This window comes from Equus przewalskii, chromosome 10 (genome assembly GCF_037783145.1).
Source record: "Equus przewalskii isolate Varuska chromosome 10, EquPr2, whole genome shotgun sequence".
NCBI lineage: Eukaryota > Metazoa > Chordata > Mammalia > Perissodactyla > Equidae > Equus > Equus przewalskii.
The window spans coordinates 59,724,280-59,741,157 of record NC_091840.1 but is presented as its reverse complement, the minus strand read 5'-3'; the positions used below and the strand labels follow the sequence as shown (position 1 = coordinate 59,741,157).

Here is a 16,878-nt window from a genome sequence, read left to right as displayed (position 1 = left end):
GTTTGTCCTATTTCTAAATCAAACCATTCTATTGGAAGAAACCAGCCCTCTCTCTGGCCTTGTGTCTATGGAGGTTTCCGGGCCGCCTGAGACCCTGAGACCCCTGTTGGCTGTGAACGGGCGAGGCCTGATTCAGTGCCATGTCCTTGCTCCCTCCTTGTTCCAGATGTTGTCAGCTACTCAACGCTTATACTTGAGCTCCATTTTGTTAATTTCTGTATTCAGACACGTGGAAGCATATTTTTGCATGTGTGCAGTATTTATACCTTTTTTTAACACAGAAAAAATGCAAACGGAGCTATAGGTTCACTGCCTGCTTGGTGGTCTGGTGCCGGCACAGGTGATGCGGACAGAGACTGGTCCTTGGAGGAAATGCCCGAACCCCACAGCGACTCGGCTCTGGAGCAGCTGCACCAGCAACATCCTAAAGGCGACGTCAGTGGCAAGTTCTGGCCCTTGGTTTCTCTGCACCTTGTGGCCAAGGGCCGTAACCCAGCCTGGTACGCTTGATTTTGATTTTTGACAACCGCTCTGACTAGTGTGCCAGAACACCCTGCACTCTTGTTACAGTGCTAAGTTCAGATGCCACCTCCCTAGGCAGCACCAAGGAACAGGGCTGGAAACACCATTTGAATTTTTGAGGAAATATTTTTAGTGTTGAAAAGGTTGAAATTTTAAGCAAGTTGAAATGCTAAGGGAACTTGTATCAACGTCAGGGCAAAGTGGCCCGTGTATAAACTATCATCTGATCTCACGTCATTTGAACAGTGATACTAAACTCCGTTCTCCGGAGATATGGTGTCAATCACATCTCAAAGGAATAGACTGTTCACACTGCTGGATTTTTACGACTGAAGACACCATTTACTGGTGGTTCTGTGGAGGGGAAGGAGCTGTGGATGCCTGGGTTCTCGCTCCCAGATCCACCTGTAAGTCCTAATGTGACTTCTGTGCATCAGCCAAACTCTCTGAGCCCATTTCCTCACCTGGAAAGTGGAGAGAACGACCTCTACTTGGGCAGAGAGTTGTTGAGGATTCAACGGGGTTCTGCTTGAAAGCATTTTATTAACTGGAAAAATCCTCCACACCTACAGAATGTTATTCTTGCTTGACAATACTACAAAATATTTACTATGTATAGTGTGCCATACTAGGTGTTGGGAGTAATGCAGAAACAAGCCATGCTCCCGGCCCTGCAGGAACTAACAGTCTGGGATAGAATGGAAATTGGCATTTTCTGGTCCCCACAGCTAGCAAACCCCCCTTTCATATCTCAATTCTTAGATCCCCAGTTTTTACCATTAGTTTGCTTTTAAGCCATCCATAGAAATGGTAGAAAATGTGTAGATTATGTTAAGTGTGAAACCCACTGCAAGACAGGACAAAGAGGAAATTATAAATATCAGTGCTGTCTCCATTGATGTGAACTGCACCAAGGAAAGCATTAAAATGGCTCAGTAATGACACAGGCAGGCTGGCTCTGACACAGAAAAAAGTGCCTGAAAATTGGATTCCAATTGAGCAGGTTTTCCCTCCAGATTTTTCTTCCAAAACATCTAAGGACTGAAATTCCCTATTTGTACATAGCAGGAAAAACATGTAAGGTTTTTCCTTTGTAGGGAAGCATATGCTAAAATTCAAGGTTATTTTGTCACTTTTTTCCTTCTGGTTTTTCAGCCGGCCTCATCATTCCCTATATTTGGTCATCTTTCCTCTCCAGAACTGTTCAGTTGAGGCCCCGCACACCTTCTCCAGCTGGCACTGACTTGGAGTGGTGCCTCTCACACTTGGTTGTACATTCAAATCACCTGGGGGGTTATTTAAAGCTCTTCTGTCTGAGCACCCCAGACCAGTTCTATCACAACCTCCCTGTGCCTTCAAGTTCCCAGGTGACTCCAGAATGCAGGAGAGTTGGAGTGATGAAGTGAGCCTTTCCTATCGAGATGAGAGGAAGGCTTCCAGCAACACTAGTAGCCTTAATGTTCCTACGTAACATCTGTAGTGTTACATCAAAATAGCAGTGCCAGCCTGCTACACTTGGCTTGTGTGTGGACAGAGCCAGTAGAAACTTTCACCCTTTCTAGAACTTCAAGGCCTTGGAAAATAAGAAGAAAGAACAGCCGTGTCCTCTCACACGTCAGTGCTTCTCTTTATCAGGGCTTTCATTCATTCAGCAGATAGCTCTGAGCACTTACTGTGTGCTCATTGCTGTTCTGTGTTCCCGGGATGCATCCTTGCACAACAGATCCCGAGAATGGCCTGTGTTCTTGCCGGCAGGGCTGGGTAGGGTGGGTGCTGGTATGGGGATCATAACAATAGACATAATAAAGAATTCATATAATGTCAGATGTCATGTTAAGTGATAAGCATTACAGGAAAAGAAGCAGAGCCAGGGAGACGAGGAGTGCCAGACTGGGGCAGGGTGCCAGTTGCAATTGGTAAAAAGATGATCAGGCTGGGCCTCATTAAGCAGGTGACATTTGAGCAAAGACCTGGAGGTGGGGGAGTGAGCCAAGCAGATGTGTGGGGATGAGCATTCTAGGCAGAGGGGACAGCCCATGCAGAAGTCCTGAGGGAGTGAGCCAGCTGTGCTAAAGGAACAGCAAGGAGGCGAATAGTAGGAGTTGATGACAGCATTGGGGGTATGTAGGAAAGTCAGACCCTGTGGAACCTTGTTGGTCATGATGAGGACTTTGGCTTTTACTCAGAGAGAGATGAGTCATTGGAGGAGGTGAGCAGAGGAGGGACATGATCTGATTTTGGTTTTACGGGATCTTGCTGGATGGGGAATAGATTGAAAGGGGCAAGTGCGCACAGATCAGTGAGGAGGCCACGGCAAACCCAGAGAGAGGCGATGGGCACAGCAGAGAAGTGAGCAGTGGTCCTCGTCTGCATGTGTTTTGAAGATAGAGCCAAGAGGATTTGCCAATGGACTAGATAGGAAGTGTAACAGCAAGAGAGTTCACAGCAATTCCAAGGTTTTTGGAAGGATGGTGTAGCCACTGTGTTAGTTAAGCTGACTTCTCATTTGTGGAATTTTAATTTATGGAAGTGACTGAGTGAAGACACAGAGAGGCCAATGCCATTGAAAGATTTTTATTATGTAGATTTCCCAAGAGGAGGGTGCATGCCAGGCCATACAGGGCCACAGGAGGAGCGCTGGGTTTTGGCCAGGAGGTAGAAGGAGTGAGAAGAAAGCCAAGCAGAGTCTTTCCTGGGGTTCCCGAGGGAGAGGCCAGGTAGGGCAGGGCAAACAGTTTAGGATTGGCTAGTTTGAATAATTCCTGTGGGCCTTGGGGCATTAGGCTGTCCCCAGTTGTCTGGTCCCTGCTGTGGGTTGATCAGGGCAGGGAGGTGTTGGCTTGGTGTGTGTTTGATAAGGAGGTGGCTAAGGTGTGGGCTCTTGATTGGTTATTTGCATATGAAAGGCATACTGGAGAGTAGGGAGCCCTTTGCTATCTCTAAGAATTGGCTGGCTCTGGGAGGGGCAATGTCTTCCCAGTCAGGAGAGCCACAAATGCCAGAGCATCAGGAATACAGAAAATAAGAAAATAGAGTTAATATAATTGGCTCTGTGATGACTGGATGCCTAATAGACAAATCCAGAATCTAAGACAGCACAGAACAGTTATGTACACCAACTGCTAGAAAGATCCATCCTCAACTCTCAGAGGCTTGACCTAACAAGTTTATCGCTCGTTCACCTCCAGTCCCGCTGGCACAAGCTGGGCTGGGGGTTCTGCTCTGCCAGTCGTGAGGGGCTCAGCTGGCAGAGGCTGTGCCATCTTTAACCGGTGTTTTCCACAACTGCCCTGAGCGGGTGGAGGATCAAGTGGTAGGTTTCTGTGGGCCAAGTCTGGAAGGAGTGACATTGCTTCTGCCCATTCACATAGCCACACCCAACTGCAAGAGGGAAATGTGGCCTAGCTGGGGGCCCAGAAGCACAGGGAGGCACATTTGGTGAACAGTGGGTCAGTGCGAGGTGCAGTAGCCATGGATGGCACCAGTCTATGGGAAGAGCGGGAGCGCAGCTTTGGACATGTTAGTCTGAGATAAATACGCATTAGACTTCTAAGTGGTGATGGATATATGGATCTGAAATGCAGGAGAAAGGCCTGGACTGGAGATAATGTGAGAGCTGTCGGCATGTAGATGGGGTATTTAAAACCATGAGACGGGATGGATCACCAAAGGAGTGAGGGTAGAGGGGCCCTCCCCAGTGAAAAGCTCATGGACAAGAGGAATCAGCAATGGAGACAGAAGGAACAACCAGTGAGGCCAGAGGCAAGCCAGCAAGCTGGTGTCCTGGAAGCCCCATGATGGCAGTGCCTTCAGAAGGAGGGACCAACTATGTCGATGACATTTAGGGTTGACCATGGGGTACAGCTATGTGAAGGTCACTTCTGACCTTGACGAGAGTGGCTTCCATGGAATGGTAGGGGCAAATCGGGATCAGAGTGGGCTTAGGAGAGAAGGGTAGAGAAAGCAGAGCTGTGAGAACAGGCAGCTTACAGTTTTTGCTGCACAGGGACAGCAAATACAGTAGGAAGTCACTGCAAGGGAAAGTGGTTGAAAGGTTTGGGGGTTTCTTTGGGTAAACTATTTTATAGGATCACATGTAATTTTTTTTAATTGTGGTAAAATATACATAATATAAAATTTACCACTAAGTGTACAATTCAGTGGCATTAGGTACATCACAATGTTGTGCCACCATCGCCACTAGCCATCTTCAGAACTTTTTCATGATCCCAAACAGAAATTCTGTACTCATTAAACACTGACTCCTCCCCTCCCCCCCGGTAACCTCTAATCTGCTTTCTGTCTCTATGAATTTGACGATTCTGGGTATCTCATATAAGTGGAATCATACAGTATTTGTCCTTTTGTGACTGGCTAGTTTCACTTAATACCCCGTGTTGTTCATCCGCTCGTCTGTCTGTGGACAGCTGTGTGTATCGACCCCGCGTTGTTCATCCGCTCCTGTCTGTGGACAGCTGTGTGTATCGACCCCGCGTTGTTCATCCGCTCGTCTGTCTGTGGACAGCTGTGTGCACTGACCACGTGTTGTTCATCCGCTCGTCTGTCTGTGGACAGCTGTGTGCACTGACCACGTGTTGTTCATCCGCTCGTCTGTCTGTGGACAGCTGTGTGCACTGACCACGTGTTGTTCATCCGCTCGTCTGTCTGTGGACAGCTGTGTGCATAGACCCCATGTTGTTCATCCGCTCACTTGTCTGTGGACAATTGGGTTGCTCCCACCTTTTGGCTACTGTGAATAATGCTATGAACACGGGTGTGCAAATACCTCTTCAAGACCCTACTTTCAGTTCCTTTGGATATCTATCCAGAAGTGGAATTGCCACATCATATGGTAATTCTATTTTTAATTTTTTGAGGAACCTCCGTACTCCCTTCCATGGTGGCTGCACCATTTTCCATCCCCATCAGCAGTGCACGAGGTTCCAATTTCTCCACATCCTCACCAACGCTTGTTCTTTTCTGGGTTATTTGTTTGTTTTTATAATAGCCATCCTAATGTGTGTGATGTGGTATCTCATTGTGGTTTTGATTTGCATTTCCATAATGACTAGTGATGTGGAGCATCTCTTCATGTGCTTGTTGTCCACTTGTAACATCTTCTTTGGAGAAATGTCTATTCAAGTCCTTCATACATTTTTAAATTTGGGTTGTTTGTTTTCTTGTTGTCGTCTTGTGGAACTTCTTTATAGATTTGGGATATTAACCCCTTATTAGATATATGATTTGCAAATATTTTCTCCATTCCATGGGTTGCGTTTTCACTCTGCAGATAGTATCTTTGGATGCACAAATCAAGTATTTTTACAGTTCCAGTATCAGCCTCTCCAGAAGTTTGTAAATTCTACCTGAAAGTATCCTTGGGCAAAATGAACAAGCAAGGTTCACAGTTGGTTTCTCGGGTCTGGGTTTGGAGGACCCAGACTTCCCAAGCAGGAGAGCTGACTGCCTAGAGAGCGTTGATGCGTGGGTTGTCTCCTTTGACCCTTGAAGTAGGCAGGAGTCTTATGTTATTTACAAACAAATGGAGGCCCACGGGATTGCGACTGGAGCAGACACAACAGCAGAGATGCCAGGACTCTTGGAAGGTGAGTCATATTTCAGAACATTTCTGTTTCCCCAAATGTAAACTGGAAGGGAACACACCTCCGTGGGCACAAGTGTGGTGGTAAATGAAGCCAAGGGAGCCACAAAGGAGAAATGACGTAACGGTGGCTCTGGTATTGAAGGAGAACTTCGGAGCAAGCAAACGATGTGCCAGGTGCTCAACACTGACTTCATTTTCATAGCGACCATATTATTCCCATTTTTAGGATGTAGAAACAGGTTCAGAAAGGTTAAGAAATTTAACCAAGTGCACACAGTTATGAACCTCAGATTTGAACACAAATAGTGTAATTTCAAAGGATCTGCTCCTCACCCACAACTTTTTATTAAAAACATACAGAGGGGCCGGGTGGTTGAATTTGTGTGCTCCACTCCAGTGGCCCAGGGTTTCTCTGGTTCGGCTCCTGGATGCGAGCCCGGCACCACTCATCAGGCCATGATGAGGTGGCGTCCCACATAGCAGAGCCAGAAGGACCTACAGCTAGAAGGTGCAACTATGTACTGGGGGGCTTTGGGGGGCAGAAGAAGAAAAAAAAGACGATGACTGGCAACAGATGTTGGCTGAGGAGCCAATCTTTAAATAAATAAATAACACCATACAGAAAAGTTGAAAGAACAATTCAGTACCCACCCACATACCATCCCCCAGGTCCAACAGCTGTTAACACATCCCACATTTGCTGCAGCAGGCTGTCTCTAAAGGTATACACATTTCCAACTGCTCGAAAGTAAGATGCAGACCTCATAACCTTTCACCCCTGTTAGGGACCGAACGTTTGTGTACCCCCCAATCCTTACGGTGAAGCCCTAACCCCTAACATGACGGTGTTTGGAGATGGGCCTGTGGGAGGTTATCAGGGTCAGACAGGGTGCGGAGAGGGCAGTTCTCGCAGGGCGATCAGCGCCCTCCCAGGAAGAGACACCACCGAGCCCCCCGCTGCCCTGACCCCCCCGCCCGCTCCCCCGCGCCCCCGGCCCCCCGCTCCAGCTCCCCAGCTCCCCGGCTCCCCCGGCCCCCCGCCCCCAGCTCCCAGCTCCCCCGCTCCCCCTGCCGGCACACGCCACGCAAAGGCCCGGAGGCCAAGCAAGCAGCGCCGCTCGCCGGCAGTAACGGGGTCTCCGGGACCCAGCCGCGCCGGCGCCCCCATCTCGGGCCTCCAGCCTCCGGAGCTGGGAGCAAATTGAACGCCGCTGCCTCGGGGCGGCCGCGCAGCCCGAGACGAGCCCCGAACGCCGCGCGCCGGCTACCGTCACCCCAAGGAAATCCGACCAGCTTTCGACCAGCGTCCAGCACGGCCCACACGTTACACCCCTTTTCACCCGGAACACCCCCAGGGAGCACTGTGAGGCTCCCGGGCCACCCGACTCGTAAAAGCGCCCCTCTCCAGGTCTGCCCGAGGTGTGCTCGTGCGCGCAGGGCAGGAGTCCCGGCGGGAGACGCCCGGGACCCCCTCCGTTTTCCGCGCCGGGCGGCCCAGCCCGGCCCGGCTCGTTCTGGCGGCCTCCGCGCCCGCCGGCCCAGGGTGCGGAACCAATAGTGTCTGGCACTCCGCTCGACGTCGCCCGCCCGGACTCTGAATCCCGGAGCGCCGAGCGCCAGAGGACGCTGTTCTCCGTGGGCTTCCGCCGCCGCCAAGCCCGAGTTCGCGGTGCCGCCGGGCTCTGTCGGTGCGCCCAGTTCGGCCGCCGCCATGGGGATCCTGGAGAAGATCTCTGAGATCGAGAAGGAGATCGCTCGGACGCAGAAGAACAAGGGTGAGGGCCGGCCCGGCGGGGCTCAGTTCTGCGGTGGAGCGGGAGCCGCGGAGCGGGGCCGGAGCGGTGACCAGGCGGCCCAGCGCGCCCGCGGCAGGCGGTGCCGGACGGGCCCCAGGCCCCACGGCCCGGTCTGATTGCGGGCGGCCCCTGAGGGATCTGGCCAGGCCAGGTGACCGAGTAGAGAGGCCAGCTCACAGCTAGCGTCTGACCCGCAGCGAGGCAGGGTCGGGCTTCGAACCCGGCCTCCTGGCGGCCGGGCTGGGGCGTTGGTGCGCCCCCCTTTTGTGCTGAGAAGTCCGGCGGGAGACCTCTCCCAGGTGCAGCCTCACCCAGCAGCCCGGAGCCCGCAGGTGGCGCGCAGGCAGTCGGGACTCTGGAGGCTGGCGGACTGGGCTTTGAACCCTGGCTCCACCGCTCCCTGCTGTGAAAGCTGGGAAAGTCACTTCGCCCCTTGGAGCCTCAGTGTCCTCATCTGCAAATGAGAAGAAGAATCCCCTGTCCCATCTCAGCTCACAGCTAAGTTAAACTAGGTAGTGTTTGCAAAGAACTTGGCACATGGTGTGCACTCAGTGCAGAAAGCAAAGCCCCAGTGTAAACAGCACATAAGGAAGCAGTGAATCCGGACTTCAGATGGTGAGGGCTAGAGGAGCTCAGAGAAGGGCCTGGAGGAGAGGAGGCTTCCTGGAGGAACTGGGACTTGAGCTGGTTGAGGGGAGGGTATTCCAGCTGAGGGGCGCTGCTGGGGCAAAGGCAGGGGAGTCGAGGTGAGCATAGTGCGTTCGTGGGACAGTGAGAACAGTCTAGATCAGGAGGAATACTGGGAGATGCACTTGGCCAAGGTGGGTGAGACCCAGCGCCTGGCCAGTCCTGCCGTAGGCTTGCAGGAGCCAGGACCTCGAGGTGGCTGGTCTCAGTGTCTGTCCTCCCTTGAGTCCATCTAGTTCTGAAGGCTGAGGAGTTGGGGGACTTCTTCCCTTCGTTCATTCTGTAAACCTTCACTGAGCTCACACTTTGTGCTAGGTGCTGTGGTTAAAGCAGCGAACACAGCAGGCACGTCCCTGCCCTCATGGACTGACCTTCCAGTGGACGGTTTGTAAACTAGTAACCAAGTAAACAAGATAATTTCAGCCAGTGATAAATGCTGTGAAGACAAAGCAAGGTGATATAGTAAGAGTATCAGGGGTGAGGGCTGGGCCTACCAAGGTGCAGTGATCAGAGAAGGCCACTGTGAGATGGGGACATTTGAGCTGAGACCAGAATGAGAAGAAGGAACCAGCTGTGCAAGGATCTGGTGGAAGACTGTTCCTGGTAGAGGAAACAGCTGGTGCAAAGGCCCTGAGGCAGGAACAAACTTGGCTTGTTCAGGAATTTGAAGGTCTGGGGCTGGAGTGCAGTGATGGGAAAGGAGAGGGCCAGTCACGTAGGGCCTTGTAGGTCATGGAAAACAGTCTGAGTTGTGTTGTAAGGACAGTGGGAGCTAGTGGAGGGTGTTAAGCAGGGGAGAGACATTGTCTGATTTTTGTTTTAAAAGTTTCCTCTGGCTGCCCTGTGGAGTATCATCTACAGGGCTCAAGAAAAGTAGCAGGGAGGTCAGAGATGCTGCCACTTTGGCAGTGTCAGAGGAGGTGATGTAAAGGTGATTAAAGGATGACGGCGGTCCTTCCCCTCAGAGCCTCCCAGCCTCTTGGGAGGTGACAGGAAGGCCCGTGTGAATCTGACCATTGCTGAACCGCTTCTGGACCATTTCTCACTGCCGTCAGCTCACTCATTCACTCGGTAAAACCTTCTCTGAGCACCCGCCCTCTGCTGTGCCCCTCGAAGCTGGGGATCCTGCCCTACTGGAGTGAGGAAGTGAAGAAGTTTCAGATAGTGATAAGAACCGTGAAGACAACAAACAAGATCACGAGGCCGAGAGGGGCCCGGGAGGGTGGGGCTGCTGTACACAATAACAGTGACCCACGTTTTTGGGTGCTTACTGTGTGCTGGTCGTTGTTCTTAGTGCTTTCTTTAAGCCTTACAGAAATCGAAGGAAGTAGTTATTACTGTTAACATCCCTGTTTTGCAGGTTAAGGTCAAGAAGATTAACTTTTCCAAAGTGAAGTGCCCAGTAATGGCAGGGTGGGGTTCCAACACAGGCTCTTACCCTGCATGATGTGGCCCTCCAAGGCGGGCAAGGGGGGCCTCTGAAGAGGCGATGTTCGAGCTGAGCCTCAAATGTTGAGAAGGAGCCAGTTCTGGGAAGATAAGATTGAAACGGAGGCAACAGCAAGTGTAAAGGTCCTGAGGCAAGAATGGGGTCAGCATGTTCTGAAGAAACAAAAAGAAAGCCACAGTGGCTGAGATGTAGTGAATAAAAGGGAGAGTGGTGGGAGATGTTGGAGAAGTAGCCAGGGATCAGGTGACCTGGTCATAACCGCCTGTTATAGCGAAGGTTTTGTAACACCCCCTTTTCTGTCCTGAAATGCAGCTCCCCATCAACAGTGTAACTTTTTACACACAATTCAGAAAAAATCAGCATAATACCCTAATGCTCATATAAAGGAAGAGAAAAAGGGGAGTAACTTATAATTGAAATAGTGTGTGTTCCAATGTGTAACGCGGGGGCACAGCCAAGGTGTAACGAAGGTGCAGTGCGAGGTGGGAGGCCTGCGCTCTGGGCAGAGGCCCTGGGCACGTGGCAGCCGCAGTGCAGACTGATACAGGGGCGTTGTGTTGGTGACTCAGGTACCCTACAAGAGTCGTCACTGTTGGCAGCTGGGATCCCAAGATGGTAAGCACGTCTAGGTAAAGTTTCAAACGAAACGTGTTATAGTCTTTCCTTCACACACACGCTAGTTGCATTCCTGGAAATTTCAGTGTTTATTGACACTGCAAAAAATGCCCTGTGTTTACATGTGAAACAGAGCTGGGCTCTAGGCCCAGGTGATCCTAACCCAGGCCATCCCTCTGTGGATGTCCGGGATGTGAGGAGTCACGTGGGATGCGTGAGCCGCGCTGACTCACGCCTTGTAGGGCAGCTGGCTTCCCTGGACCCTGCTTGGTGAGTGCCAGTGAGGACTTCACCATCACAGTGACAACAGAAAGCACCCCTGAAGCCCCGGGGAGCGGCACTGCCTCTGCTGGGAGCTTCTGACTTGGGGTCATGAGGTCTTAGTAAGGAGACTAGCTTTTATTCTAAATGAAGTCAGAAGCCAAACGGGCATTTTAAGCAGGGAAGTGGTTTTTTCTTTCCTGGTCTCCTTGACAACGATTGCTGTCTGGTTCTGGTGTTCCGCGCCAGCATTTGGTTATGTGGAGAGGCCTGCCTGACCCACGGGGCTTGGGTACCCTGGACACTTACCTTCTGTCTTGCTTTATGTCCTTTAGCCACCGAGTATCACCTGGGCCTGCTGAAAGCAAAACTTGCCAAGTACCGGGCCCAGCTGTTGGAACCGTCCAAATCGGCCTCGTCCAAAGGGGAGGGCTTCGATGTCATGAAGTCGGGCGACGCCCGCGTGGCGCTGATTGGATTTCCCTCTGTGGGTAAGGTCAGTGATGGTCAGTGTGGGCCTTGAGGAAGGCAGGTCGTCTCCTCTCAAACATGACACTGTGCCTCCTCTCACTGCCTTTCTGAATTAGCTTCAGGGACTGAGAAGACTTGCCTCTCTAGGATCAGGGCCTACCCCTTTGTTTTCCTGACTTAGCGAACGTCGTTTCCTCTCGTCAGAAGCGGCTCCACTCGGTCTCTGACTCATCCCTCGGGCACACACCTTTGCTGGAGGCACAGCAGGGAACAGGACAGTTCTGAGCCTGCCCACACAGAACCTCCATTCTTGGGGCAGGAGAGACATAAGCAAGTGGAGTAAAAGATGAGGTGTCTCGGGGCGAGGACTGCTCCGGATGGTGTGCGGGTTGAGGGCTGTGGTCTTGCCATTTTATGTTGTAGGTTCAGGAACGCTGCTCTGGTGAGCAGATATTTGAGCAGAGGCCTGAAGGAAGTGTGGGAGTTTGCAGAGCCCTCCGGAGAGAACATTCTAGGCAGAGGGAATGGCGAGTGCAAAGGCCCATAAGTGGGAGCTGACTTGGTGTGTTCACGGGGGCCCAGGGCACGTGGGTCTGACTGAGTGGCAGGAAGGGCAGTAGGAGATGGGGTAGGGAGAGTGGGTGGCCTCGTGGGCTGCCATACAACTTTGGCTTTGAGTGAAGAATGAAGTGGGAGCCACTACAGTTTTCTAGAAGGTTTCTTCTGTAAGCTTAATTTAGTGTAAAATCCATGTTTAATTTTTATGTGAGGAGTTAAGATAAATATCATTGCAGAGTTTTGAGCAGCAAAGGGACTGAACTGACTGGCTTTTTTTTTGTAATATACTTTACATTTTAGAATAGTCTTGGATTTACAGAAAAATTACAAAGATGGTAGAGAGAGTTCCCATGTACCCACCTCTGGTTTCCTCTACTGTTACATCTTGTACTGGGAGAATGTACTTGTTGCCACTAATGAGTCAATAGAGACCTGTTATCATTAACTAAAGTCCATACTTTATTCAAATTTCCTTAGTTTTCCCCTATTGTCGTTTTTCAGTCCCAGAATCCCACCCAGGATCCCACATAACTTTCAGTTGTCATGTCTCCTTAGGCTCCTCTAGACCTTTTCTTGGGCTTGCTTTGATTTGAGGACTGACACTTTTGAGAAGTGCCTGTAGGCGTTTTGCAGAACACCCCCCAACTGGGATTTGTCTGATGTTTTTCTCATCGCTAGACTGGGTTGTGGACTTTTGGGAGGAAGAGACAGAGGTGAAGCGACGTTTTTGTCACCTATCAAGGGTACATGCTCTCAACAGGACTCGTCCCTGTTGACGTTGACCTTGAACGCAGGGCTGAGGTCGTGTTCCTCAGGTTTCTGCACTGTAAAGTCCCTGTTCTCCTCCCGTCCGTGCTGTCCTCTTAGGAGGGAAGTCGCTGTGGGCAGCTCACGCTTGAGGAGTGGGGAGTTAGCTCCAGCCCCTCGCGGAGGGAGCAGCCGCACATGTTATTCAGGGTGTTCTGCACGAGGGATTTGTCTCTTCTCTCCCATTTGTTCTAGTCATTTACTTCTGTCAGTGTGGACTCCCAGGAGTTTATTTTGTACTTTGGGTTCTAAACGCATGCTGTGTTACTTTGTTACTCAGGTTGTTGTAGCTCTGGGGCTATTTCAGATGGCTTCTTTGACATGCTCCTGTTGTGTTTGTAGCGCTTCCTTACTTTCTGATACTGCATGCTTTAGCCTCGGCTTGTATATTCCTTGCCCCAGCCCTGGAATTGGCTGTTTCCCCGAGGAGCTCTGTTCTTTGTATTGGAGAATGGTATGTAGAGACCAAGATCCTGGGTGCTGACAGGCTGTGTCGCAGAGCCCCTCTGGCTGCCGTGGGAGGAGAGGCTGAGGCAAGGGTGGGGGCGGCAGGCCAGTGAAGAGGCTGCTTGGATAGAGGCCGAGTGAGCAACAGCCAGGAGGCTTCGACCAGGTGCCGGAGGAGTAGCCTTTAAATCAATTCAGCTAAAAATGTGTCTGCCCCGTTACTCTGGGCCGCACGTGGGGGAGGTCGGCACCAGCCCCATTTGTGGAGTGCTGGCTGCGGGCAGGGAGGATGCTCTGTGCCGTCCGTGCTTCCTTCCCTTTGTTCTCTCCTCTGCCTGTGGAACGGGGATGGGGTTGGTCTGCTCCCTGACTCCCTTCACACACGCGCACACAATGAAACTGGGATCATATCTGCACTTGCCACTGGCATTTTCATTTCACCGTGGATATCTGTCATGTTCACACGTCAGAGTTCCCTCGTCTCTAAGGGCTGCCTGGAAACCGACGCTGTGGTCCTATGTCATTACCGACAGTCCATTCCTTCCCTCCCCTGCTGATGGTAGCTCAGTAGTCCCCAGACTTTTGTCTGACCTCTCAGGGCTGCGGTGACTGTCCTGTGCTGGGACCTTTGTCCCCTGGAGCTGGGGTTTCTGGAAGAAGCACTCCTGGAAGGGAGCATGGTAGTTCCCGGGTTTGTGGGTTTTAAAAATGGCCATCAGCACTGCTGGTTGCCCTCCACAGAAGCTCTGGCTGAGTCCATTTGGGGACAGTTAGGAACGTCTCCTGGTGCCTGGTCACGCACCCCCATGTGGTGCTGTGTCAGAGCGGGGCTGTGTGCTGGGGCAGGCGCAGATTGCAGTCAGACTAGTCTCTGCTTCGAGATCTGCAGGGTTCCTTCTTGATGGCATTTAAGTGCTTCTTAATCTTTGGAAACACTCACCCCAGTTGGATTTTGTTCCCAGTACCCAGCTGCATGCTTTTCTCCTTGTCCTCCCTTGGGGTGGGCGCAGGAAATACCAGGTCACTTTCGTTATCCTCTGAGCCAGGTGGACTGAGGAAGGGAAGTCGCTGTGGAGGAAGGTTACAGAACACACTGGAAACCTGTCACTGAGCCCCTGTAGCTCCTGCTCCTCCAGGCCGCTTGCAGTCCCTCCAGCCTGTCCCTTTCACCCTTCCATAGAACGTGAGCACCCCCTTTACCTGAGGTTTCCTGACCTGAGCTCAAACACCTTTAGTCACGGGGTGCTCATGACTCCCCAGCTCCACAAAAGCTGGACACAGAGTGGCTCACGGGCCTCCTGCTTCAGCCCCTCAGGAGGAGCTGCCACCCCCACTGCAGGAGCCCCTTCAGCTGAAGAGGGCTGGGACTGCCCCCAAGCGTGCCCTCTGCTGGCTGACCCCCTCACAGTCTTCAGTCCTGGCGTGGTGTCCAGATCCCTCTCTGCCTTTTTGGTCCTTTCTCATTTTTCCCAATTTTGTATAATAAAAATTTCCAAACCTGCAGAAGAGGTGGAAGAATGAGTATGATACACCCCCTGTCGAGATGCATTGATTACTGGCATTTTGCCGTATTGCACTCTCTCTTTATATTTGCGTGTATGTGTGTAGGGGTTTGTTTTTGTTTTGACTGAACCATTTGAGAATAAATTGCAGACGTCATGCTTCATCACCCTTTACCCCTAAATATTTAAGCGTATATCTCCGAAGAATAAGGACATTTTCCTACTTAGCCGCAAACTGTAATATCACACCAAATAAAATGAACAGCAATCCAGTCATCCTCTAGAGCCTGGGCCGTATTCTGATTTCAGCAGTTACCCCAAAAGGACTTTTGCAGCTGGTCTGTCCAAACTAGGGTCCATTCTGGGACCATGTATGGCCCCTGTGTGTTGTCTGTTTTAATCTAGACCTTTGTCAAGACCCTGGCTCTCTGAGAGACCAGAGCAGTCATCCTACAGAAGGCCCGTGCTCTGGAGTCGTCTGCTTGCTTCCTGGTGGGTGCTTTGGCTTGTTCGTCTGTTCGTTGTACTTCCTGTGAGCCAAAAGTCAGATGGAGGGCCAGGTCTGTGTTGGCCGGGTTCCATGTTGGAGGTGGTGCGTACCTCATTTTCCACCATGCCAGAACCCCTGATAGCTGGTTTCATTTCCAGAACCCCTGGGTTGAAGGGAAGAACGCTCTGTACCCTCTTCGTATGGTTACCTTACCCGACCCCCTAGCGACCAGAAAGCCACCTGTAGGGAGTTACTGTGGTGGCTCACTGAACTCAGGCCCTGTCAGTGTCCTTTTAGTGACTTTGACACCAGTGATTGTGCCTGCCGGCGGTTCTTATTAGTGGTTGTAAAATGTCAATTTTCTAGTTCTCTTGTTCCTTCCTCACTTATCAGCTGACATTCCTCTGTCGAGTAGCACTTCTCTCATCACTGTGGGCTGTTTGGTTACCCTGAAAGAGTTGCATCTGGAAAGGCAGGACACATGCTTGTGTGTTGCCCTGAAATGACCAAGCAAGGTGGTGGGTTCAGAGCTGCCCGCGGGTGACAGGTGAGTATTTTCAGGCTTTAACTCTTCCGGTGTTATTATGAACTCATTAGTTTTTGCCTTTTCTTTTGATTTTACTTTCCAGCCTGCCAAGGGCTTTTTTCCCCAGGTGAAAAGCCCAGGCTGGGAGAAGCTGCTCTAGTTACCAAGGGCTGTGCTCCTGGGGTCTGGACCCTGTGGCCAGATCCCACCACCCTTTTGGGAATCTGTGCTCTCCGACCGTGGGAAGGCCCAGGCCTCTGTCCTGCAGAGGCCAGACAGCATCAGGGTGTCCTCCGGGTTGGCTTCTAGTAACTGTTGCTCAGTGTCTTGGCAGCCGTTACCCTGGGGGCCCTGCGTCCACCCCACCAGGTTTCATCCTCCCTCAAGATGCCAGGAGCTCCCCAGGGCAGAGGGTCTCGACTTGAGGCCTCTGTGTCCTTTGCATGCCCATTCTGGGTTTCAGAGGCCTGAGGGGGTGTGAGTGAGACGTGCCCCCAGCCTTCCTGCTTGCCACTGAGGGGGCAGGGTCCGGGTGGCACTGGCCCCTTGCCACTGCATCTCAGACTTCCTGTTCCAGGTGCCCTGCTGACTAGGATGGGGGTAGGAGGCCAGGGCTGGGTTTCTTTCCCTCCTGGCGCTGCCCACTGCTTTGCTGGCCTCTGGGCCCCAGTGTCCATCACTGTGGTCTTGCTGTGCTCTAGGTGTGGTGCACCACATCCCGTAGCATCTCCTTGAACCCCCATGCGGCCCTGTGAGGTAGGGACCGGGTGGATGGCCAGTCTACATCTGAGGACTCTGAAGTCAGAGGATGAAGTTTCTTGCCCACGGTGCCCCAGCAGAGGCAGGATCCAAGGCAGGGTCTCTCTAACTCCCGGCCAGGTCACAGCCCCATTCCCACAGGGAACTCTGATGCAAGTGTTCGCATCCAGATCCTTCCTGGCTCACCTCTCTGTTCCTTGGCAGCACATTCTTCCACATCTGGCTCCGTCTCAGACTGTAAGGTCGATACCTCCTTGCACATCTCCTTACCCCTCCCTGGGTGAGCAGCAACTTCCAGTGCCATGGGGCTATCTCTGGGGCCCAGGAGGGTCTGGAGGGTGTGTGGAGCTAGGGGAGGGCCCCTGATTTACTTGGGGAACCC

At 51.9% G+C, this 16,878-nt stretch overlaps 1 protein-coding gene across 7 annotated transcripts in view; it reads left to right on the top strand.

Moving 5' to 3' along the window:
* Nucleotides 1–7,100: 7,100 nt before the first annotated feature.
* DRG2 (developmentally regulated GTP binding protein 2) overlaps nt 7,101–16,878 on the top strand; it is a 28,243-nt gene continuing 18,465 nt past the window's right edge. For 2 of the 7 annotated variants that reach the window (XM_070561185.1, XM_070561184.1), the window contains exons 1-2: nt 7,218–7,902; nt 11,272–11,432. In XM_070561185.1, coding sequence (XP_070417286.1) covers nt 7,839–7,902; nt 11,272–11,432 — 225 coding nt within the window. In that variant the 5' untranslated portion in view covers nt 7,218–7,838. Of the gene's footprint in view, nt 7,903–11,271; nt 11,433–15,126; nt 16,777–16,878 lie in introns of those variants that run through there. The other 5 variants (XM_070561183.1, XM_070561178.1, XM_070561181.1 and 2 more) reach the window with 5 other exon arrangements.